General features: G+C 38.2%; 2 protein-coding genes across 9 annotated transcripts in view; one reads left to right on the forward strand and one right to left on the reverse strand.

The window, feature by feature from the left end:
* The window catches only part of ST7L (suppression of tumorigenicity 7 like), an 81,312-nt gene extending 70,049 nt beyond the window's left edge, over positions 1-11,263 (reverse strand). For 2 of the 7 annotated variants that reach the window (XM_042953436.1, XM_042953437.1), the window contains exons 1-4: positions 10,492-11,262; positions 8,197-8,279; positions 4,416-4,578; positions 2,303-2,357 (exon numbers count right to left, since the gene is read on the reverse strand). In XM_042953436.1, the coding sequence (XP_042809370.1) occupies positions 2,303-2,357; positions 4,416-4,578; positions 8,197-8,279; positions 10,492-10,960 (770 nt within the window). In that variant the 5' untranslated portion in view covers positions 10,961-11,262. The other 5 variants (XM_042953435.1, XM_042953438.1, XM_042953440.1 and 2 more) reach the window with 5 other exon arrangements.
* Positions 11,264-11,271: 8 nt separating this feature from the next.
* Positions 11,272-25,695, forward strand: part of CAPZA1 (capping actin protein of muscle Z-line subunit alpha 1) — a 49,644-nt gene continuing 35,220 nt past the window's right edge. Inside the window, exon 1 of one of the 2 annotated variants that reach the window (XM_042953445.1) lies at positions 11,272-11,455. In XM_042953445.1, coding sequence (XP_042809379.1) covers positions 11,417-11,455 — 39 coding nt within the window. In that variant the 5' untranslated portion in view covers positions 11,272-11,416. The other variant, XM_042953446.1, reaches the window with a different exon arrangement.

Here is a 25,695-nt window from a genome sequence, read left to right on the forward strand (position 1 = left end):
AATGAATTAGGTAATATCTATTAAGAGTCTTAAAAATATTCACATCTAGCTAGGAAATGGGTATATGGAATTCTATCATACCATTCTTTACTTTTTTGATTTTTGAAAATCTCCATAATTAAAAAAAGAAAATACTAAAGAAGAGACAGGAAGACAACCTGTTCACACCCTTTGATTCAGGAACCCCAGTACTACAAATCAACTCTAAGGAAATAATCATAGGTGTTTAATTATCATAGGTTAAATATTTATATATACAGATATCCTTCTAATGTAAATGTTGATAGTGAAACATAATCTGTGACCCAGATAGGGAGCAGTAGGTAAGGTATGGTACCTCCATGTAACAAAATAGAATAAAATCATGTTTTTGAAGAAATTCCTGTATAAAAAGGTTCTGTGAGAAATTCATATGCTAGAAAAAAAGGATGTAAAATTATATACACATTGTGATGTTCAAGTTTTGTTTCTATACATGCATATAGAAGAGAGAATGAATGGAAATACTAATTGCATTTATCATTTAGTGATAGGAAAAGGTGATTTTTACTTTCTTTTTTATGCATCTCTTTATTTTCCAATTTTCTACAGTGAATATGCATACATTTTAAAATGTAAAAAAAAAACAGTTTAAAAGTACATTATAAGTGTTATTTATGTGTAGATGATCAAAGGTTTTAAGTAATTTAATAGTATAAATTACATTGCTATTTAAAGTTTTTAGCTATTTTTTGAGAAATTATCATAAAGGAAAAAGAAAAAGTAGATCCTTGTTCACTTAGCAAAGTTGTTTTTGTTTGTTTGTTTGTTTTTCAGAGAGTGCACGTGCCCAAGCAAGGAAATGGCAAAGGGAGAGAGAAAAAGAATCTCAAGCAGGCTCTGCAACCTGCACAACGTCCAATGCAGGGCTCGATCTCACCACCATGAGATCATGACCTGAGCTGAAATCAAGAGTCAGACACTTTAACTGACTGAGTCACCCAGGCACCCCAGCAAAGTTTTGCTACATATTGTAAAATCATAAAAAAATATTTATTAATGATCTACATTATTCCCAAAATGATTTAAAGCAGTTAAAATATAATGTACAATATTAATAGCCCTAATTAGAAGCACATAAAAAAGACTCAGTAAAAGCAAAAATTGGGCCATACAGTGGATTCTGGAATGAAGCTAATTGAAATACATACCAGACTTTTGTACCTTTGCTAACGGTTGGCTACAATAGGACTTTAAGCTTTCTAAATTCACACAATGATCATCAATACAGTTTAGACTTTAAGAGAAACTAATCATTCAAAAAGAAGCACAATGGGGCACCTGGGTGGCTCAGTCAGTTAAGCATCCAACTCTTGATTTTGGCTCAGGTCATGATCTCACAGTTTGTAGGATCAAGCCCCACATTGGGCTCTACACTGATGGTGCAGAGCCTGTTTGGGATTCTCTATCTGCCCCTCCTCTGCTCATGCTCTCTTCCTCTCAAAATAAATAAATACACTTTAAAAAAAAAAAAAAAGCAGCAGCATGGAGTGCTTGGGTGGCTCAGTCAGTTGAGCACCTGACTCTTGATTTTGGCTCAGGTTATAGTCTCATGGTTCGTGGGTTCAAGCCCTGCATCATGCTCTGCGCTGATAGTGTGGAGCCTGCTTGGGATTCTGTCCCCCTCTCTCTCCTCCCTTCCCCTGCTTGTGCTCTCTCTCTCTCAAATAAATAAATAAACAAATAAACAAACACTAAAAAAAAAAAAAAAAAGGGAAGCATAAGTGTTCCTGATACTAAGATAAGAAATTTCTTGGGGTGACTGCTGGCTCAGTTGGATGAGCATGCGATTCTTGATCTCAGGGTCACGAGTTCGAGCCCCATGTTAGGTGTAAAAATTACTTAAATTAATAAAAAAAATCTTTAGGGGCACCTGGGTGGCTCAGTCGGTTAAGTGTCTAACTCTTGATTTCGGCTCAGGTCATGATCTCATGGTTGGTGAGATCCAGCCTTGTGTTGGGCTCTGTGCTGACAGTGCAGAGCCTGCTTGGGAGTCTGAGTCTCTCTCTCTCTCTCTCTCTCTCTCTCTCTCTCTCTCTGTCCTTCCCCTGCTCACATTCTCTCTCAAAATAAATAAATAAACTAAAAAAATGTAAATACAGTGAAGATGCTGCCAACTAAACCTTGGGCTCATCATTTTACCTTTTTATGTATCAATGTCTCCAACTAGAAGAGCTGTGATATATTTATAAAACAAATGTTTCCATAATACTTTTTAGTCTAAGACTAATGCCATAATTCTACTGAAAGCAAAATGTAATACCTCCTATATTCTGCTCCTCTGAAAAGATTTAGAGGGTTCCTCCATACTTTGCATTCTAAAAAACAAAGGTAAAGAAAAGGGAAGTTAGGTTAATCAAATGCAGTTAAATCTTACTTTCACCAATATTAATTGTATAGTCATTGTGTGCTATGCACAGTGCTAGCCAGTTAGCACAAAGATGAACACGGCCTGGATCACCCCTGCTGTCATGCAGCATACATGACATAGTTCATAGTTCATAGTTCATACATGACATTAGTTCATAATTCAATTATGGCATTTACCATATTACAATGTGATTATCCATTTGGTTTTCAGTTTTTTTTCATTTTAAAATATGAACTCTGGGGCGCCTGGTTGGCTCAGTCGGTTAAGAGTCCGACTTCGGCTCAGGTCATGATCTCACAGTCCATGAGTTCGAGCCCCACGTCAGTCTCTGTGCTGACAGCTCAGAGCCTGGAGCCTGCTTCAGAGTCTGTGTCTCATTCTCTCTCTGCCCCTCCCCTGCTCATACTCTGTCTCTCTCTGTCTCAAAAATAAATAAAAACACTTAAAAAAAATAAAGAAAAAAAATAAAATAAAATATGAACTCTTACAACTTTATTCATTTTTGTATTCTTGGAGCCTAGCGCAACATTTGGAACTAACTTGTTTAAATGAATTGAATGTCACATCAGAGTCCAGTCATGTAAACTACCGTCTAAACTGTGTGATAAGTGCTATAGTAAAGATATGTTTTGTTCTAAGAGAAGAAAAAAAGAAAGTAATTAAATTTTTCTAATAAATTAAAAAAGGCTTTAGAAAGGAGGTGACATTTGAACTGACATTGAATTATGGTAAAAGATGAGTAGAAGGCTGCTGGATGAAGAACGTTCTAAGAAGAGGAAATATCATAAAACCACACAGAGTGCAAGGTAGGGAGTGTCTTCACTCTCCATATGTAAAGATATACTCAATCCTACAACAGGGAGTAAGACTATATAATATATTATTGTTCTAATTATTTACATACTAGACTTAGCTTCTTGAGGACAGATCTATGTCATATTCATCTCAATATATCTCATTCTTAGGAGTTCTGTAATTATTTTATGAAAGAGGAAAAAAGGGGTCAACACCCACCCACCCACTATATGAATTTTACTGATACCAAATTAAAGGAACAATAATCCAAAAAATATTATTTCTATCTGGCCCTCAAATTTTTACTTTAATAATTGTATATCATTAATGATATTTACTTTGTATTACTGGTTACATATAAAAGAACAGCCTACAATTAAAGTATGACAATGGGGTATCCATATGTGAATAACTGAGATTTTGATGTCTTTTTTTCTTTAATTTTTTTTTTTAACGTTTATTTATTTTTGACACAGAGAGAGACAGAACATGAATGGGGGAGGGTCAGAGAGAGAGGGAGACACAGAATTGAAACACACTCCATCCAGGCTCTGAGCTGTCAGCACAGAGCCCGACGCAGGGCTCGAACTCACGGACCATGAGGTCATGACCTGAGCCAAAGTCGGACGCTTAACCGACAGAGCCACCCAGGCGCCCCTGATGTCTTTATAAATATATCAAGAAGAAAAAGTATTTTTCTAACTCTGCTATGTTGGCAGAGATGGCTAATTGTTCTTTCCTTTATGTCATAAAATCTCCTAATTATTAGTTGAGCATATGTACACCGAGAAAACGTTTAACAATTTCTCACTTGCCTTATATAGCTACTTGTGGCCAGCCATTTGGCAAAGGTCTGACCAATAGGAAGTAAGTTGAAATAGTATGTAACACTCTGAAGAGTATCCTTGGCTGCTGTGGGGTTGAATAGGGGGAAAAGGTGGCCTACTGGCCTAGTCTCCTTTCTGCTGATTGGAATGTGGATATGATGGTAGAAACCAGAGCAACAGTCTTGGACCACAAGGGAAAACTTCATTTGGAGATGGCAGGCTAACAAGATGGGAGACTGAGTATCTGATCATTGTTCTCCATATCAGACACAGATGACCTATATTTTCATGAAAGATAAATTTCTCTCTGTTGTGAGTTTTCTGTCTCCCATAGACAAACACAATCTTAACCATACGGTTCTGAAAACATATTAAATAGTTACCTGACAAATTCTGTCTGCTGGTTTCACTTTCTCTGTTGCTAGAAGGAGAACCTGGCTCTGAAATGCTGCTCTCCGTTCCTCCCATCAGAGGTCGCAAATGGCTCACAGATACTTGCTCAATAAAAGACGTGCCATGCTTATGGAAGTACCACCATTCAAACATCTATAACAAACAAAAAAATCCTTAAAGTAGAACTGATCACCAGAAATATGAGCTCAAATTAAAATATCTTTCAAGATGTTCCCATTTAATTCAGCACACTAAATGCACTCTCCCTCCAAAAAATAAGCCAAACACAAGATTCTCCAATAATATATGTCAGGTAAAAGTACAACTTCGCCATGAAATTTAGACAAGCTTAGGCAAAACTATAAGAAATATATCTATAAATGAAACATTAAAAAATAAGAAACAAGGGTGCTGGCTCAGTTGGCAGAGCATATGACTCTTGGTCTCCAGGTCATGAGTTTAAGACCATGTTAGCTATAGACATTACTTAAAACACACACACACACACACACACACACACACACACACAAGCAAGAAGCATTTAATCTGTAAGTAATCTAATTCTGATATGTCACATTGTCATTTTATTCTATCTGTAGCATAATGAAAAGAAAAACAATTTTGAAACAATTAGCATGGTGGATTAAGCATTGGACTAAGGTTAGAGAGACCACATTGGACTCCCAGTCAACCTGTGTGCTTTGGGCAAGTCACTTAACCTCTAGCCCCTCAGAACCTCAATATCCTATCTATTAAATATGGTTAACAAGAATTTTAAGTGCCTTTTAAACAATGAAGTACTACTCAGTATTTGGCAGTATAATTAATGTAGGTTGAGGTTGATTCTCCTGTTGAACCATTTGAAAATCAGGATATTCACTTCTTTCTGTTTTCATGGTTTATCACTGTTATAAAAAGAGTAATCAAGGGGTGCCTGGGTGGGTCAGTCAGTTAAGCGTCTGACTCTTGGTCTCGGCTCAGGTCATAATCTCACGGTTTGTGAGTTCGAGCCCGCATTGGGCTCCGTTGCTGACAGCGTGGAGCCTGCTTGGGATTCTCTGTCTCCCTCTCTCTCTGCTCCTCCTCCACTGTGCTGTCTCTGTCTCTCTCAAAATAAATAAATAAACTTAAAAAAAAAAAAGAGTAATCAAAAGAAGCTCTCTGTGGGGAGGGGTGCCTGGCTGACTCAGTCAGTAGAGCATGTGGTTCCTCATCTCAGGGTTGTGAGTTCAAGCCCCACGTTGGGCTAGAGATTACTTAAAAAAAAAAAAAAAAAGCTCTCTGTGCTGAATTAACAGAATGTTTCATATTTGGACACTCTAGCGTTCTCAACTACCTTTGCCTGGTTCTTCTGGGTTTCAGCTTAAATGACAGGTCCTCAAGGAACTTTCCTTGATTCCACAGAACAGAAAGCAGTATTATATGCACTCTTACTGGGTTTTGTGTTTTACTTTAAGAGTAATCTTTACACTTGTAAGAATTTGTTAAACAACCGGCTTCATTGCTATTCTTCAAGTTCCCAAGCACATGACCTCCTACCTCCTCAGGTGGAAGTAACACAAACAGCATAGCTAGCTTCCTCATTTCAGTGGGTAAGAGAAATTATAAACCTAATAATCTTTGCTGATAAAAACTCATCAATATTATAAGGGTAATGACAAAGTTTAACCTTGAAAATGTTACTTGAATTTCCTATTTTTTTAAAAGTATATTGTTATAACCACTCTATTTTACTATTAGTTACTGTTGTTAATCTCTTACTGCACCTAATTCATTTATTTAAAATTTTTTATTTGAGCATAGTTGATATACAATGTTTTATTAGTTTCAGGTATACAACTTAGTGATTTGACTTCTCTATACTATGCTATGCTCACAAGTGTACATCTGTCACCATACAATGCTATTATGATATGAATTTCTTAATTTTTGTAAATTTAAAACTCTTCAAAATAACAAATTTTAAGAACTACTATATATATAATATACATGTTAAGTTATGTGTTTCATGCTTATGTAATATATATATAAGTTTCCCCCCTCTTATACATGAGGAAATTAAGACTTAGAGAATTTATGTGCCTTGTCCAAAGTTATTAGCTAGTAAGTGGCAGAGCCGAGACTTAAAATTACATCTTCTAGTTCCAAGACTAATGCTTTTCCCACTCATCAGTTATTTAAAGACCGTTCATTTCCTTTATTTAGACTTTTATATGCTACTGACTAAATATGTTAAAACATGCTTAACAATGGGTCAGCTTTATAATCAGTAAATTTTAACTAATTTACCTATATTAACACATAGTTTTCATCCTTAAATTCCTCAGTAATTTTTTTAAGTCAAGATACAAAAGTCCCTTTCTTGGCCAGCATTTCACTTAAACAAAATGGCCAAGTATCAGTTCGTATTAAAACAAAACAGAAAACACTCCAATACACATGCCATTATTTCTACTATAATAGAAGAGCACCATCTAGAGATGAGAAAAAAGCATAGAAAAATTCATTGGTTATGCATGCCATACTTCCTAAGATTTTAATCTGTAGCAGTGTTTTTCCAAAGTTTATTCTAGGAAACACTAGTTCCCAGGGATGTTTAATAGAGATTATACACACAGATTTTAATTTCTTAATTGAAAATGATAGCTCAGTCAAATAAAACAAGGGAAAGCTGAATTAAAATTAAATAGGTTTCTTTATCATGACACTTTTCTGAATAATAATGGTCAAAATTCATTAAGTGCTTACTGTGAGCTAGATACCATGTTATTACAAGCTTTTACACACTTTATCTTATTTAGTCTTCATGATCCTATGAAGTTGATATTATCATTCCCAGTTATTAGATGAGGAAATTAAAGCTTAGAAAAGTTAATTAACTTGCTCAAAGTCACACAACTAAAGAGATCGTTATGAAAACTAATATAATATTGTATGTCAGCTGTTTACTCCAATTAAAATCTCCTGGGGCTCCTGGGTAGCTAGGTTGGTTAAGTGTCCAACTCTTGATCTGAGCTCAGGTCACGATCTCAGGGTTTGTGAGATTGAGCCTGCCATCCAGCTCCATGCTGAGTGTGGAACCTACTTAGGATTCATTCTCTCTCTCTCTCTCTCTCTCTCTCTCTCTCTCTCTGCCCCTCCTCCCCTCAAAAAAAAAATCTCCTCTCAGTTAAAAAATAAAAAAAGTGATGGTTAGCTTGGCTCCAATACTCTGCCCTTAAACACTCCAGAGAAGATAATTGACAACCTATAGGCTGAATTCAAGACACACATTTTTAGTCTGTCCAACATTGCCAAGATTAAAGTATTGGGAGATACACTTGTTGCATCCAGATGTTTTTGAAATCATATGAAAAATTGGAAGATCTCTTAATGGTGGTCTGCAAACCTATATGGCAGCAACTAGCTTTATCCCCTTTAGAAGGGGCATGCATTGTCCAAATTACCCAGTCCTAAAATAAATAAGGAATTTAATTTTTACACTCTGCCCATTTCATTCATTTTTGTTACTAAACTGAGCCCTGCAAGGATTTAGTTGGCAACCCACCTCTAACCACTGCCCCTTACAGTATACAATACTGTTTCATATGCAAATGAATACTATGAATACTGCCAATCTCTAAAAGTGGAGAGGAAGATGCAGTGTTTTATCAAATGCTGAACACATGTTGAGAATCCTGATTCTATAAGTATTTACAATTATTGTAACCATATAAAGAGATTTGATCTTTAGATAAATACCAAAACATGAAGGAAATGGAAACTACTTACAAATATTAGTCCTGATATCAAAGAAGATGTTCCTGTAAGTGCCACATAGAATTTGGGCGTCAATGAATTTAAAAATACTGTCACTGCCAAAAGGAAAACAAAATACCAAAGTTTAAAAAAATGTAAATTCAAAGTATTCAAGTTACAAATAGGCAGGTGTCTTTATGAGTGGAGGAATATAAATAGTATTGATATCTAGTATCAGATTCATTTGAGAAAGTTGTAGTTTTTAAAAAGCTACTTTAAATTCCCATTCTATCGTAACTTAAAAATTCTATTGGGTGCTTAGGTGGCTCAGTTCATTAAGCATCACTATTGATTTCGGTTCAGATCCCGATCCCACAGTTCAGTTTGTGAGATAAAGCCCAGAGTCTGCAGTACAGAACCTGCTTGGGATTCTCTCTTTCTCTCTCTCTCTCTCCCTGCCCTTCCCCTACTTGTGTGCGCGCACACACACGCGCGCGCGCGCACACACACACACACTCTTTCAAAATAAATAAACATTAAAAAAATGCCTTAGAACATGTCAGGGTAGCGTAAAAAATTTTTTTTTTACATTTATTTATTTTTGAGAGGCAGAGACAGAAAGAAAGCACACACAAGTGGGGATGGGGCAGAGAGAGAGGGAGACACAGAACCCGAAGCAGGCTCCAGGCTCTGAGCTGTCAGTACAGAGCTCAACATGGGGCTTGAACCCACAAACCCTGAGATCATGACCTGAGCTGAAGTCAGACGCTTAACCGACTGAGCCACCCAGGCACCTCTGTAAGGGTAGCATTTTAAACTGATGATTTGTTAAATAAGCAAATCAAAATGAGATAATTTAGTTTACTTTTGAGAATAAAATTAAGAACTTATAAATCATAACTTCGACAAGAAGTTTTACAAATCTTTAAGGATTAACTAAACACTCTGTTACAAATGAGGTTTAAAACCACTCCCTAATTATTTTGGTGAGATACAAACCAGTGTTTCAAATTAGAGGGAAGGAAACAGCATGTAGACGTGTTTGGTATGTCAGCTAGAGAGGCAAAATAAACCAAAAAGAATAACAGCAAACTGAGAGCTCCTTGCACCTGACTCACTGAAAGCCTGGACCAGACTCTTCACTTCAAATAACTGTCTCATAAATAAATAAAAAATAAATGGGTTTCAGAAATAAATAAAAATCTATCATAGTTAACTACTCTCACCTACGTGGTGTATCTCGTTAATATGTAGAAAAATAATTTTTCTATGTTGACAAAGTCAAATTCAATTAGCTCTTTCAAACAGTCTAGGAAGGCCATTTTTTTTTTTTTGTTTTGTTTTAGTGTGTTAGTTATATCTGACTGAACTTACATAAAACCTAAGTTCGGAAAAGTCCAAAATATTTCAGAACATTATCTCACAGTATTTCATGTCATCTGGTGAAATAGAAAAGGGGACATTTGCTTTGCTACAGAAAATAAACCACAAGTGCTGCTAGCCACAGTCATCACACAACAGAAATACTTTCATCTTACTCATAGTTTGAGTGAAAATATTGTAATGACATGGTAAGAGGGCCTGGCTCCCATCCACTTTGTCCTGGCTACAGGTAAAGGACAGTATTTGCAGCATCCACGGGGATCATCACTTCTTCCATGTCTGTATCTTCAGCTCAGACTACATAGCAAGCTCTCTACAAATGTTTAAAGCAAGAACTAAGAACCCACTACTGTTTGTGGCTCCCTTTCCCTTTACTTCCTGGACTATTCTATTACTCAAGCCTAAAGCAAAGAACAGACAAAAATACCACGAAAAGTATTTCTTGACAGAACTATCTTAAAACATGATAATGGTCGGCTAAGATCATGGCATTTTCCCCCTTTTAGGCCTTTGAATAGAGAGCGCTCATCTTTGTTGTCTAGGTGTGGGAACGCTCAGCTAATCGGCGAGACTCAAAGGAATGGTTTTCAAGGGATCCTACCAATGGTGGGGTGTATATAAATTCTGCAGCCAATCTGGAGACGCTCTCATCTGTTTCACTACCTGAAGCTTACAGCTTGTCAGGTGGCTTTTCATCGGTAAACGAAGACAGAAGAGAAAGGGCGGGTCTTAAGAGCTCAAGGGAGGAGCCCGTATCTGCAGCTCAGGTTTGACAATCAGCTGGGGAGTTGCGGCCCAAGAGAAAAAGAACCCACTAGGTCGCGCACCACCGTCTCAATCTCCGAAGCCCTCCAGTGACTGCAGAGAATCTCTGCCCTTCGCCCCTTGTCCCCGGCCCCTCTCCTGGTTCCCCCGCCCATCCCCAGGGAGGTCTGGGCCTCTCACCCGCTGCCAAATTCTCACACAGCCTCAGCGGGACCCTCAGAACGTAAAGCAGTCCCAGCCCCGCCACGAACCACAGCGAGGCCCCAGTCCCAGCCAGCCCAGCCCGTAGCCGCTCCCTCCAGCCCAGGGACAGGCTTTGGCCGGGAGCAGGTGCGGGAGGAGATGCTGCAGCAGTCGCTGCTTCACCTAAGCCGTCACCGTCCGCCATCTTGCTGCACCCGCAGGCTCTGGGAGCTGGGAGGGGAGAAGGGCAGGAAACCGGGAGGCGGGAATCCTGGGATAGTGGCGGACCTGAAGTTGGCCTCTGTGAAGGCTGTCTCAGGGAACGCGGACCAAGAAAATTTGGAAGGTGGAGGAGCATCCCAGGGCTGCCTCTTCCTTCGAAAGGCGGGAAGGGGTGGTTAGCGGCACGTTTTCTGGAGGAACTGGACTGAAATGTGACCTCGGAGTGAAATGTTTTTGCTTCCATACGAGTGATGGTCACCTTTCACCCTATTCTTGGGTTTGGAAAAGCCACCGACCGTTCCAGGGCCCGAGCAGCACTTAGCCCTTTGGACTCGGCTGCCACGGAGATCACTGGTACTGGGAAAACCTACAGTAGCAATTGCTATTTGGTCGGATGGAGCTTGGGCGTCAGGAATAGTCGAATCACGCTCCCATCGTCTCATAGATGAATGGGGAAATGAATGTAACTCCGTGAGAAAGTTATTAGACTTAAAATCATTTAAAGCAAAGCCTTGAGGCAGCCGGAGACTTCTGGAGTACCCGCGCTCGGAGCCACCACCCCCGCCCGTAACTGACATGGCGCCCTCTCGGTCGGCGTTTCCGGGCGGGTCCTTCCGACGGCCCCCGCGGTGATTCCATCATTCGGCTTCCTTCCCGGCTTGCCTCGCGCCCGGGCCGGGCTGGGCCAGAGCAGCCCAAGATGGCCGACTTCGAGGATCGGGTGTCGGATGAGGAGAAGGTAAGGGGTCCGCCTCTCTCTCTTGCCTCCTTCCGCGACAGGGAACAGGGGCCCGACCTGGCTGTGGTGGGAACCCCGGCAGTGTCCTCAGGAAAAAGAAGCTTCTTGGCCCGTGCTGGCATACGCTCTGCAGTTGGGACGCTTCGCTCTTGAGGGGCTTTCCTCTGCCTCACGGTGGCCCCAGTTCCCCATTCCTTAACTCTCTTTTTCTCCTGCGGGGCCTGAGGCACAGCCCAGTGACCTTCCTGCAAGAGACGAGATTTTGCCTTATTGAATCATGACTGTGGACTCTTTTCTGTAATTAAGAGAGGGGGCGATGGTGATGTCTGGACGTGTCAGGAAGCAGTTATTTTACCGCCTTTAGCTGTCGGGGCTCTCCCCATCCCCCCATTTTTAGATATGATTGAGGCTAGTTTAGGGCGAGTCACTTCCTGGTCAGAGTGGCCTCTTAACTTCCCTTTTGCTCCTCCTTCCTCAGGAAGTGATTTTGCTGTCACGACTCTTCGACAGGGAGAGGTCCCCATGTGTTGTCCGTCCCTCCACTCTTTTCTCGCTTACGATCTTCTGAACTAATTCTCAGTTAATAATTGTGTAAGCCTCAGGACATTTGCTTCAGAATTTGAACACCACTCTTCTCTGTAGACAGTCCCTTGATTGATCGTGTGCATGTATGTAAGCCCGCGATGACTCCATCCCTTGCGCCTTACATCCTATTAACGGTAATTTTTGAAAAACAGTTTTCTGTTTCTTAACAAATCGAGAATAGCCAGAGGATTTTTTTTTTTTTTAACTCTGTAAAGGTTTAATATAGCACATAAACTTCATGTTAACACATTCAAGTTTGGACAAAGCATCGTGCCTTCTTCGATGCTCCACTGTGTGGTCTTTGATTATAGTTAAATTTATCAGCGTGTTAAGTGCTTATTTACTTCTTAAAAAGTATTTGAAACATAAGAGCATATTCTGCGTTAGGTAGAATAACTTTTTGTTGACAACTGCACACATTTCTTAACACTTTTCAGGCTTTTCAGTAAATACTTGATTTTAGGGTCTGTAGAAATTAGAATGATTTCACTAGGTGACTTGTTATAGGACAAGAATTATGTCTTTTGTTTCCCACATTGGCTGTTACAAAATGTGCACTCTTGCATGCTCTGTAAATATATCTGGGCTCTTTATTTTTTTAATAAGAGAGATGGGGATGACAGAGGGGTGACTGTTTATGATCCAGGAGTACTCCGTACAGAATAATTTGATATGTCATACCTACGTATAGCATGTCATTTTGAAATACTGGAGAATGTGGTAAACGTTCACAAGCCATTGAACAATACTTTAGCATTAAATTTTCTCGTTCTTGAAAATTCTCGTGTAAAACTTAGAGAAGAAAAGAGCATCTTACATATGAATTAACGCTGAAGAGAAGTCTATGATAAAATGTCTTGGCTAAGGTAAATAGTTACGATTCGGATGAAATTATAGTAAAAATCGGGAATAACGAAACATTGTTAGCCCAACTGATGGCCCACTTATTTTAAGGAAAAATATTGTTACAGCAAAATTTCACTAAAAATTTAAATAACAATAAACTTCAAGGTTTATGGTGTCCAAACAATACTACATTTACCAGTATTGTGGGTTTTTGTCTTTGAGGCTAAGTTAGAATGCCCTTTTAATTAAACTTGGGAAAATATACCTGTATTTTAAAGTGCAAATCGAGATGCCTTTGGATGTTGACAATGTTTAATAACATCAATAGTCTTAATTTTGTAACAGCAAATTTGTGAAGTGTCATCTTATCTCCCAGCATACTTCTTTTGTTGCTTAATATTAATAATGAGACAGCAAGCAAATCAAAATTAGTACTGTAAATCTGCCCAAAAATGCTGATAAATTTCATATTTCATGAACAGTTTTTAGATTAGCCACGTCTCTTTATTATTGTGAACAACTAAGAATAGCTGATACTTAGAAGTCTCATATAATCCATACGATTTGAAATTACTGAAATTTTGTTAGGTTCTTATTCCCAGACAGAACTTGATCTTTATTTCTCTGTTGTGAATCTCTAAGTAAAAAGAAAGGGCCTTGATATCTAAGATTACCTCAGTTTTCCTTTAGCTTCGTACCTACACCGAGCCCTTTTCCTCCAGGCTTCTAATTCCTTTTAACTGAATTCAGGAATTGAAGTATTTTTTCAACAAGGCTTGTTGCTATGAATATCTTAGCATTCATAAACAGTAAGTAACCCTTAAGTGAGATCTTGTCCTATAAAATTTTCACAACCAAGGCACTATTACAAATTTTTAAAATCAAGATATTTTCAGCCATAATTTGTATAGATTCTTCCTTGAAGGAACTCTAAAGTTTCCATTTTTTCCTCTTTTTAACTAAGATCTCAACTGCGTTTTATTTGAGTTTTTTTTTCAGGCGTATATGTCATCACATGGAATATATTTTAATATCACTTTTTATCTTTGTTGCATTTCCTGAAAGCAGTGAACCCAGAGATGAATTTGGTGTTGATAGTCTCTGATTTCCTTGCAAGTATTTCTATAAAAGCTAGTAAGATCAGCCATTCTCATAAGTAACTGCTTAGGTTTTTATCACTTTACAAAGAGGAAGTTGGGTTTTTTAACTTCTACATTGTTACCTGAAATGGTCATGATGAGCTGCCTAAATAAAACAGGAAGCTGAAAGTGTAATAACTTGCAGAAATAAATGCTTTTAGTTTTGTCCTCAAGTTCAGTTTCTGAGAATGAGCTACACTCTTCTAGTCACTGACTCTTCAGTTCCAAACGCTTAACAGGACCAAAGTGACAAGATACCATAATTAGGAAATTTGAAATATGAGAAGAATTACTTGTTTGGGCTCATTGCACTGACTGTTTCCTTTATTTCATGATTCAGCATTTAAAAAAAAATAATTGCAGAGAGAATTTTAAGGCTGAAAAAAGTGCAATTAGCATATTTTCCCCTTCAGCTTAACTATTAGAATATTTGTGAACAACCTCAAAAATGCCATAAGAGAGAAATGAATGCTTAAAGCTTAGGCAACTATGTCATCTTTAAGGCACTTTTTGGAACAGGTTTATCAAAATTGTTGAGGAAAGATGTGAAAAAATGGTGATTTGAGGGCTCAGAACTTATGAAAAATACACCTTTTTAAAAAATTAATTAGTTAATTAATTTTGAGGAGGTGGGGTGGAGAGAGAGGAGCCCAGTGCAGGGCTGGAACTCATGAACCGTGAGATCCTGACCTGAGCCGAAATCAGGAGTCCAGCACTCAACCAACTGAGCTACCTAGCTGCTGCATGAAAAATATACTTCTAAACTGTATTTTTTTGATTATCTATTACATCCTTAATTTACTAGATGAGTTATTATCCTTACAGGATAAACTCTAGAGCTTATTTGCTATAGGTATTTTCTAAAAGTCATTAATTAGTATTAATACTACTGTTCTTTTATGTTCTCTTTTTTTCAGTTAGCTTTGCTGAGTAGTATTTATAGAATCTGTCACAAAATCCTTGGACAGGAGCATAAAGCCTAAACAGGTGCAAACTCAGATGCCCAATCTTTGGTGTAGGTTTATAATTTCTTCCAGAGTATCTAGCTCTTTTATTAGGACCAGCCTTAATACTAAGCGAAGTAGCGTAATTTGTCAAAAAATCAGGCCCCAGGTTTGTCTGATTCAGAAGCCGTGCTTTTTTCACTTTACTGTTTTTCCCATTTAACCATGAGTGAAAAAAACAAAATAGAGGTATCCATTTAATGAATTATAACTGAAATATTGTGATGTAATGGGAAAGAATGATTCTGAATGTTAGGAGATTTGGCCTCTCTTTGCTGAGCTTATAGCCACCAGTGTGATTCTAGAAACATCACTTATCTCTGTGGGCCTCAGTTTTCTTGTAAAATAGGTAAGGAGAAATGGATCAAGGTAACCCAACAAAGTTTAATGAACTTCTACAAGCTGTAATAAAAAAAAATCTTTGTTTTAAAAATTGAAACGTTAAAATGTTTCAGGACTTTCTGTCATTGTCTGCTTTTGCACATTTGCCCTGATAACAGAACTGTGAATTCTTTGGTAACTGAAAGCATATCTTCCTATGCTAGTACCTAGGATAGGACCAGGTACATAGTGTAGGGACAACGTTTTGATACAAAGGAGACCAATCACACCTTTCTTCATTCTCATATTTCCCCAGCTCGTGCTCCCTCATCCCACCTCCCAATTATTTCTGGTAATCTCTAGGTATTTCTTAAGTTCAGGAACGTGTCCACACTCTGGGTTTTTCTTTGGGCATTCATTGTGTCTAAGTATCTGCTGCCATTACTGATGATCTGCCATGCCACTGCTGGGAACATTAGATCCCTCTGGAGCCGTTTTAGTAGTAAATCCCATAAAGCTACAAAGCATTATGCATACCAAAATGACTATGAATATATACATCTAGCCTTGCAGAACCCCTAATAGAAGTGTTTCCTTCATCTGCTTTAAGTTCTCTCCTTTAGAGCTCAGAAAAACACACGCTATAAGGTTAGGTATCATTTGTGCTTTTCTCCTCAGGTGCATGAGTTTCTCTCATTTTCTTGCATGTCAAAAAAAGAAAAAAACTTCTTATGTGGATCAGCTCCTGAAAATAAAAACCCTGGGTAGGAAAAATCAGTCATGATACTGAAGACAATTTAACTACTTGGGGATTTCTGAACTAGGTGATGATTTTAATATGCACTTAACTGTTATTTTCCCTTTTCCCTTTATCAGAACCTCCTGCAGATCCTTTGCATTTCAGTTCATCTCATCATTGTTCCCTTGTAGTCACACAGGCTCAGAACATTAGCATCATTTTTTTCCTTCTTAGCCTCTTCTCTCGTGTTCAATTAGTATTCCAGTTCTGTAAATTCTTCCTGTCATTAGATTCTGTTCCTCCAATTCCATTAGTATTTTTGAGAAAAATTATTTTTTGGTGTATAGGAACTATAATCAGATTACATGCTTAAAATTAAAATGTAGGACAAAGCATGAGTAAAAAGCCCCACCACCCCTGTTTTCCAGCCACCTAGTTCCTGAGAGGCAGCCAGTATTCTTTTGTATATTTTCTATTCTATGCGTATACAAATATACTTCTTACTTAACATTACATCCAGTCAGTCCACATTCCTTCTGTTAATCTTCATTTACGACCTTTTCTGATGCTTGAATTATTTCTAACAACATTCTTAATTGTTCTCTTTGCCTCTTACTCTCTACATTTTTCATTGATTTACCACAGTTCTTCACACTATTAAGTTTTGAAGTATGTGTAAAATTTGTTATTGCTATAACTGCACTTACATATTGTTAAGCAGTGTCTATGAGATGGAATATTCATTTGAATGGATCATATGATGTAGTGTAGGTCAATTATAACATAAGCAAGAAGACTGCATAATGCCAGACTTCACCAAAGAAAGGTGGTAGGTTCATTGGAACATATGAGAACTTTGTCTTGTGAATTCTTTGTTTTGCATCTAAGTAACATTTAAGTGCTTATTATGTGTTAAGTATTTCACGTATTAATGTGTATTTGTCTCAAAACATTCCAACAGGATAGATATTTGTATTATCCACATTTTACAGTTGACTAAACTGAGGCACATTTGACATTAAACAAAACTATGAACCAGTGTCCACAATTAGTCGAGCAGATTCGGTGTTGATAATCTGCTTCCACACCTGTGGTCTTACCCACTTTAATCCCTTTGAATAGACAGTAGGTAGTAAATTAAGGTAGCAAACAATTCTGAAATAATGACACAGCCCTAAACAGCAATCAAGTTTAATGGTATAGTGACATGGATAGTTCTACAGATACTAAAATACTGATGTTCTTTGGTTGTGACTACATTGTAATTACTGCTAAATTAGCTGGGTGCTCTTTTGAGTTTCTTCAAGTGTGCTACCAGTAGTATTTGAAATGTCTTATAAACTCAGAGTGTTAAGACACTTGATTTTAGAAGTTTAATGGTCATAATAGTCCTCATGACAAGGTGAAGAGCATCATCCTCTTAAGAATGTTATCATATAGGGGCGCCTGGGTGGCTCAGTCGGTTAAGTGTCCGACTTCGGCTCAGGTCATGATCTCGCGGTCTGTGGGTTCGAGCCCCGTGTCAGGCTCTGTGCTGACAGCTCAGAACCTGGAGCCTGTTTCAGATTCTGTGTCTCCCTCTTTCTCTGACTCTCCCCTGTTCATGCGCTCTCTCTCTCTCTCTCTGTCTCAAAAATAAATAAATTGTTTAAAAAAAAAAAAAAGAATGTTATCATATAGCAGTACCTTGGAACATTATTGCCTACAGTAGAGTTGCTGGTGTGCTGCTTTCTTTTTCTTTCTTTTTTTTTTTTTAATGTTTATTTTTGAGAGGGAGAGAGAGAGAGAGAGACAGCGTGTGAGTGGGGGAAGGGCAGAGAGAGAGACACACACACACAGAATCCGAAGCAGACTCCAGGCTTTGAGCTGTCAGCACAGAGCCCAACACAGGGCTCAAACCCATGAGCCATGAGATCATGGCCAGAGCTGAAGTCAGATGCTTAACCAGCTGAGCCATGAGCCAGCAAGGTGCCCCTGGTGTGGTGTGCTGCTTTCAAAAGCAGATTTCTAGGTTCTATCCTAGACCAACTGAATCAGAATCTGGGAGGATCACTGCTCAGGATCTTTTTTTTTTCCCCTAAATGTTTATTTTTGAGAGAGAAGCACAGAGCATGAGTGGGGGAGGGGCAGAGAGCGAGGGAGACACAGAATCAGAAGCAGGCTCCAGGCTCCAAGCTGTCAGCACACAGCCCAACATGGGGCTCGAACTCAGGAATGGTGAGATCAGACCTGAGCTGAAGTCAGATGCTTAACTGACTGAGCCACCCAGGCGCCCCAGGTATCTATTTTTAAATAAGTTTCCCAGTAATTCCACTGCAACTCCGGAACCACTATCCAAATCTTAGTCTTCTGCCTTTTAGCTCAGAAACTTGATTCATCAGGATATTAAAACTAAATCTCTCAGGAACAAACTTATATTAGCTAGGCCGATGAAACTAATGTATAAAAGTAGCAGAACAACTAATTTAACAAATATAGAAAGGGGACGCCTGGGTGGCTCAGTTAAGTGTCCGACTTCTGCTCAAGTCATGATCTCACTGCTCATGAGTTTGAGCCCCACGTCGGGCTCTGTGCTGATAGCTCAGAGCCTGGAGCCTGCTTCGAATTCTGTGTCTACCTCTCTGCTCCTTGCCCACTCATGCTCTGTCTTTCTCAAAAAATAAATAAACATTAAAAAAATAAATATAGAAAGGACTAGAAACTTTCTTTCAGGTAGGTCAGGGACATGGGAGATCAAATTATAGTTCTTTCACACTTGAAGTGTGGAGTTGGAACGAGGGAAGTTAACGATACAGGTTAATATTTTAACTATATAGGTGAACATTTTAATGGCATTTTCCTCCTTAATAGGGATATATAGCCAACACAAGACCATGTAGGATCTTTGGGCAGAGCACCCTCTAACTTTTAACAGCAGCAGACATTGTTTTTACATAGCTGGAAGGAAACCCTTAAGTATCAAAAATTTGCGTATTACAACTTCTCCTGCAGTCTTTCCCCTCTTAATGACATACTCATCCTTTAGTTGTTCAGGCCAAAAAGTTTAGTGTCATCTTTGACTCCTGTTTCTTTCACAATACATATAGTCTTGTAGCAAATCTTGTAGGCTCTGCCTTTGAACTATACCCAGAAAAAGACGGTTTCTCACCACCCCCTTATTCCAACCACTCTGGAAGAAGCCACTGTGATTTCTCGTAGGTTATTGCAGTAGTCTTCTCTCTGGTGTCCCTGCTGGTACTCTTGCCTCCTCCTCCCTGCCCAGCAGGCTGTCTGCAGTGCAGCACCCAGAATACACTGGTTGGAGAATGTAAGTTGGAACATGTCACTTCTTTGCTCAGAATCCTCCATTGGCTTCCCATCTTCTTCAGAATAAAAGTTCTTACTCTGACAACAAGTCCCTCTGTCTTTACCGCTTACCTCTCTCACCTCATCTCCTTCCTATTCTCCCCTGGTCCTCTCTGTTCTAGCCACACATTCTCACCTAAATGGTCTTTGTGTTTGCTCTGTTGTCTGGAGTTCTCTTCCTTCTTCCCTTAATTCCTCCAGCTATTTCATCAAAAGTCATTTTCTCAGTGAAGTCTTCTCTGGTTACCCTATATATTGCCAAATCCTAACATTTCATTATCCCCTTAAGTTCCTTTATTTTTTAGCATTTATCACTGGCTATTTAATGTAGTTTATTTAATGTTATCTCTGTCTGTTATTTAATGTTGTCTCTCTACCCATTAGAATGTAAGCTCCACAAGAACCATACACTGGTGCATCACCATTGCCTAAAACAGTGCCTGACACGTAGTGCACTATCAGATATTTGTTGAATGAGTGAATAAATCTCACTTTAATAGCATCTGACTTGATTTCATAGCTAACTCTTAGAGGACAGACTGATTTCCAGGTTTTGTGAGGCCGTATTAAGGATTCCAGTACTTCCGTATTACTAACAGTTTAATTTTATTAATGGAGCTTCCCACTCAGAAAGCTTCAGCACTTCTCCATTACCTACAGATACAACCAGACTTGATATTAGCATAACTACTGCCATCTGACTCATCTTATTCTACCCTTCTCTTTTATTATCTCCAAATAAATCCTCTGTTTCTACCAAACTGGTCTGCCTGCAAAAGACTGTTTTCCCCCCACCTCTTTTCATTTTACTATTCCCTCATTTGTAACACCCACCTCCCTCTCTCCCCCCTCCCCAACCCCGCCTCCTAATCTAAAGCACTCTGTAGAGCTCAGTTTAGATCTCACCTGCCCCTTCCTTAAAGTGTCTTTCCCCAACCCAGCCCACATCTATCCCATCCTTCCTCTTAAGTAAGTTGTTTTGTTTTGAGTGAATGGACAAATTGGTAAACACAAAGATCTGAACTTTAAAGAAAACATGTTACTCAAAATTCAGTAACATGTAGGCATTTGCTTAGGGAAAGAAAGTTAAGTATCTGCTATGTATTAAGTCCGTCTCCTGTTACCTCACTGGATCCTTAAAACAGTCTGATATGAGCAGGTATTATATCCACAAATGAAGAAACTAAGACCCAAGCAATGAAATATTAAAGCTGGCTTGTGAAACCAAGTCTGACTTCAAAAGTTTTTGAAGATAAAATTGGTAAAAAGACATACCTTTGAATTAGAATGCCATAACATGCCAGATATGCAGTGGATCTTGAAGGCTGAAGCTTCCTGTTTCCCAGTACTTTTGTTTCTATGTGGCATAGGTTCTCACCACCAAACTCTACCCTTTTGGACTTCAGTCATTGCTCTCAAGCATCTGAATCTCAAAGTGTATGGTGTGAATTTTTCCCGAGTTTCTTAAATTGGTCTTTTTGTTTCCAAAATGATGTCCATTGTATATCTGGCACTTGGAACCCTTTACCTGTCTGCCCAGTAACCTAGAATAAGGGATGAGAGTGTGTGTGTTTTAACACATTTAAGCTTCTAAACAACAAGTTGCTTATGTGATCTTTTCACACATTTTTATCTTTTTTTCTGACTCATTAGAACATTATATCTCAGACTTTTCTACTTCCTCAGTTCTTGATCTAGACATTTTGATCCTATAATTAAAATGAATAGGGCCTTTTGGGGCACCTGGGTTACTCAGTCGGTTGAGCATCTGACTTGATTTCAAGCTCAGGTCATGATCCCAGGGTCATGGAATCGAGCCCTCGTCGGCCTCGCACTGAATGTGGAGACTGCTTGAGGTTCTCTCTCTCTTCCTCTGCTCCTCTCCCCAGCTTGCACTCCCTCTCTCTCTTTCAAATAAAAAAAAATGAAAACAAAAAACAAGTATTGTCTTTTACCTCCTTCCATATGAATATCAGTGCAATTTTGGATTTAAGGTAATTCAAATTTTTAAATCTTCACTGAGAATGAGTCAGTACTTAAAATTTTTTCCTGTTCAGTAGTTAATGTCTTAAGGCTTACCACTGACTTTGAACTTCTAAATGGACACTAAGATGTATACTTGGAAATCTTTTTACCAGCATTCTGATGTTTTATATTAGAAGAGTCCAGAATAAGAACTAATGGATGATTTCCTTGTAACTTGGTGCATAGAGGGAATGGTTGGGAAAGATTAACTATAAAATAGATAAGAGCTGGTTTTGGGTTCTTGTCTGTTGTAAATTTTATGCTTAAGTTTGTCATATTTATATACCATTATACTAGGTGACATAAAATATAATGATGACCCTGTTAAAGAAAAAATTCTTCTGATACTTGTTAAAATGACTTGGGGTGTCTGAGTGGCTCAGTTGGTTGAGCGTCCAACTTTGGCTCAAGTCATGATCTCGCAGTTTGTGAGCCCGATGTGGGGCTCTATGCTGACAGCTCAGAGCCTGGAGCCTGCTTCGGATTCTGTGTTTCCCTCTCTTTCTGCTCCTCCCCTGCTCAAACTCTGTCTCCCTCTCTCTCAAAAATAAATAAACATTAAAAAAAATAATAAGACGATTTTATTCAATAGTTTTGTGTTAGGGGAGAGAGCTAGAGCTCAGCTCCAGATGAAGCAAAGACAACTGGGGATCTATAGCCAGGAAGCAGAATGAGAGGGTCAGTGGATGGAAAATTACTAAGAGGACACATAAGGGTAGAGGGATTCTTACTTAACTGATTTAACAGGATCCTTACTAAAGACAGATTGAGGACTTCTGCATCAAAGGTGGGGGATAAGGAACTTGATCAGATACCTAAAGTGGGGGTATTCTCACTAAAATGACAACAGGTTCTTGCTAGGATTAGGTTAGACAGGACATAGGATGGAGCCAAGATCAAGGCCTAGCTGAGAAGAGAGGGCTCAGAGGAGCCTGACTAAAGTTTGGTTAAGGAGAGACTTTGACATTAAATGTATGTTATATAATTACTTTAATAAGTTTTCGAGCAATTATTCCTTAGAGTTGATAAAATTTTTAAAATGTAATTGCTGGAAGCTCCTTTCTATTTGCATGGGATGCTGCCCAATTCATGAATCATTTAATAAAGCTAATTAGATCTTCCATGAGAATGAATGTGAGTGAATGAAATTGCTGTACTTAAAAAAGCAAACTTGCCTGCTTTTCCCACCTATTGTCTATATCTGACCAAATTTGTAATTGGTTACTAATACAGAAAACAGTTTCTTTTTTTTTTTTTTTTTTTTAATGTTTATTTATTTTTGAGACAGAGAGAGACAAAGCATGAACGGGGGAGGGTCAGAGAGAGAGGCAGACACAGAATCTGAAACAGGCTCCAGGCTCTGAGCTGTCAGCACAGAGCCTGACGCGGGCTTGAACTCACGAACCGCGAGATCATGACCTGAGCAGAAGTCAGATGCTTAACTGACTGAGCCACCCAGGCGCCCCTAGAGAAAACAGTTTCTAAGAGCTACTTTAAAATAACTTTTAAAAGAGTAAACAAAGCAAAATATTCGGAAGTGCCATCTTTTGTTTTATATAATATTGATCCTAATTTAAAACATATCTTTATGCTTTTAAGCCTTAGCTATTACTGAAAATGATAGAATATAAACTGTATACAGCTAAGTTTTTAAGTATATTCTGAGTCTTTGTAGTGTCTCTAGGTCAAAAACTGGGAAACTGGGAAAACAATAGTTTATTTGGAATTTTAAAAAGCTACTGGGGTGCCTGGATGGATCAGTTGGTTAAGCGCCTCAGGTCATGATCTCACTGCTGTCAGCACTGCAGAGCCCTCTTCAGATCCTCTGTCCCCCTTTCTCTCTGCTCCTCCTCCACTCGTTCTCTCTCTCTCCCTCTCTCTCTCCCTCAAAAGTAAATAAACATTTAAAAAGTAAAAAAGCAGCTAACAATAAGTTTTAGTTAATGAAACCAATATTCCATTTGGTCCTAGACATCACTAAGAATATATTTTTCTTTTAGAATTGCAGCCCCAAATTAAATTCTCACTAGCCTCTGAGAACCCTCAGCCAGGAGGGGTTTTGTTTATTTGATAAGGGCACTGCAACTGAAATTCCAGGGCTTTGATACTATTATATATGCATGTCAACAGCTTGGAACTTGTACCTATTAAATTATTGCCCCAGATAGTTTATTGTTAGTTCACTGAAAGCTTTAGAACCAGATGAAAAAATGAACCACACTGAGGCAAGATGCATTTTTAAAAAAATTCTTCCTTTTTAAAATAACATACTAGGGGGAGGGAAGAAAGAGTAGGCAGAGAACAGTAAATTGTTAGGGCGGTGAAAATACTCTCTATGATACTATTAATGGTGGATACATATTGTGCATATGTCCAAATGCATCAAATGTACAACACAAAGAGTGAACCGTAATGTAAACCATGAGCTTTGGATGATAATGATGTGTCAGTGTACGTTCATGAAATGAACAAGGAACCACTCTGGTGGGGGTGTTAATGGAGGAAGTATGCATGTTGGAGGGCACAGACCCTATGGGAAATTTCTGTACCTTCTCAGTTTTGCTGTGAACTTAAAACTGCTCTTAAAAAAAAGTAAAGTCTTAAAAAAATAACAATATCTAAATGTCTTCAAACAGCAAACAACCTGTTAGGAAACAGTATTGAATTCCATGCAAATAGAACTTACTGTCTTAACAGGGTAAGAATAAGGTAAATCTCTTTAGGAAGAAAAATGTAGCTATTTATCCTTGAATACTTCTGTAATGACGCAGGATAAAAGTAAGGAAAATAAACATATACAAAAGTACAATTGGTTACTATGCTTTTTTTAAGTATAGCCTAGTTGAAAACATAGGTAAACTTTGGAAGATGTGTTTAAAAAGGGAAGTGAAGCAGTGATATTTTGGAGAACTTTTGGTCAGCACAAAAGTTGCCACTATTTATAGTTCACGATAAAGACTGTAATGATGGGGAATATAAGGTTACTAAGACCCAAAGAATTTCTAGAAAAGGGAAATTATTTTCTTAATAATATGAGGGGGTTGTTTAGTTTAATAATTTAAAGCAGCAGTTGTCTTGCTAGGACCAGCTAACAGTAGCTGACATTTATTGCACCTATTTTATTTTATTTATGTATTTATTTTTAAGATTTTATTTTCAAGTAATATTTACACCCAGCATGAGGCTCAAACCCACAACCCTGAGATCAAGAGTCACATGCTCTACCAATGGAGTCAGCCAGGCACCCCTATATTTTAAATATACTGTGAAATTTAATCTTCACAACAATTTAATCTTCACAACAATTCTAAGAAGTAGATACTGCCCCACTTTAGGCTGAGGATATGATTTAAAGACCTTAAGTGATTAAAATTCAAATCCAGATCTGTCCCAACTCCAGAGCCTATATCTTTCCATTTTGCCATAGTATCTCATAATCTGAAAAACTAAGAACACTTCCATATTGTCATTTTATGTAGAAGGGGTTTTGTAAACCTTTAACTAATTGCCAGCTATGTGCCATTTACTTTGCTAGACCCTGTATAATAAGGAAAAGGAAAGCAAGGCAGTTTGCCCAAAGAAAACTAGTTTTTAGGGACAAAATGGTATCTATAAGAACTAATTATCAATAGCAGTTATATTTTAGGTGCTATAATAAATGGTCAAAGTATGGTAAAGTAAGGTTTAATGTGGTAAAGGATTCTTGCAATTACAAGTACTGGGAATACTTTTTGGAAAGAAACAGAAGAACCCAACCTTAAAAGACAGGCAGAGTTTAGACAGGTAAAGATAAGGAGAGAGGCAAAACTTTCAAGGACAGTGTAAGTCAAGCCCAGAAGCAAAGTCTTTAATACAGGCAGTAGTCTAATGAGGGAGGTAAAGATTTCGGTAGACACCAGGGAGACAAGCTGGCGGAGATTTGACTCCTGAAGTATACAAAGTTTGGGCAGTATAAACTGACCTGGGCCTTGCTGATAAGTAGAATGTGGCTATTATCTAGCCCAGAATTTCTTCCCTGCTTGTTTAGAGTTATCCACTGACATTCAAACAGAGCTGCAGTTGTTAAATACTCAACTTGAATCCTGTTGTATGTGATTGTCAAGAAAATCATTTAAAAAGGTAGTTATGAAGAGATGTAATGTTGAAATGTGTGACATCTGTTATTAAAAGATTATTTAATAAATAAAAACCTAAGTTTTATAAATTTTCCAAGTGTCTTTTAATACATTTTCTAAA

This window comes from Panthera leo, chromosome C1, assembly GCF_018350215.1.
Source record: "Panthera leo isolate Ple1 chromosome C1, P.leo_Ple1_pat1.1, whole genome shotgun sequence".
Classification (NCBI taxonomy): Eukaryota; Metazoa; Chordata; class Mammalia; order Carnivora; family Felidae; genus Panthera; species Panthera leo.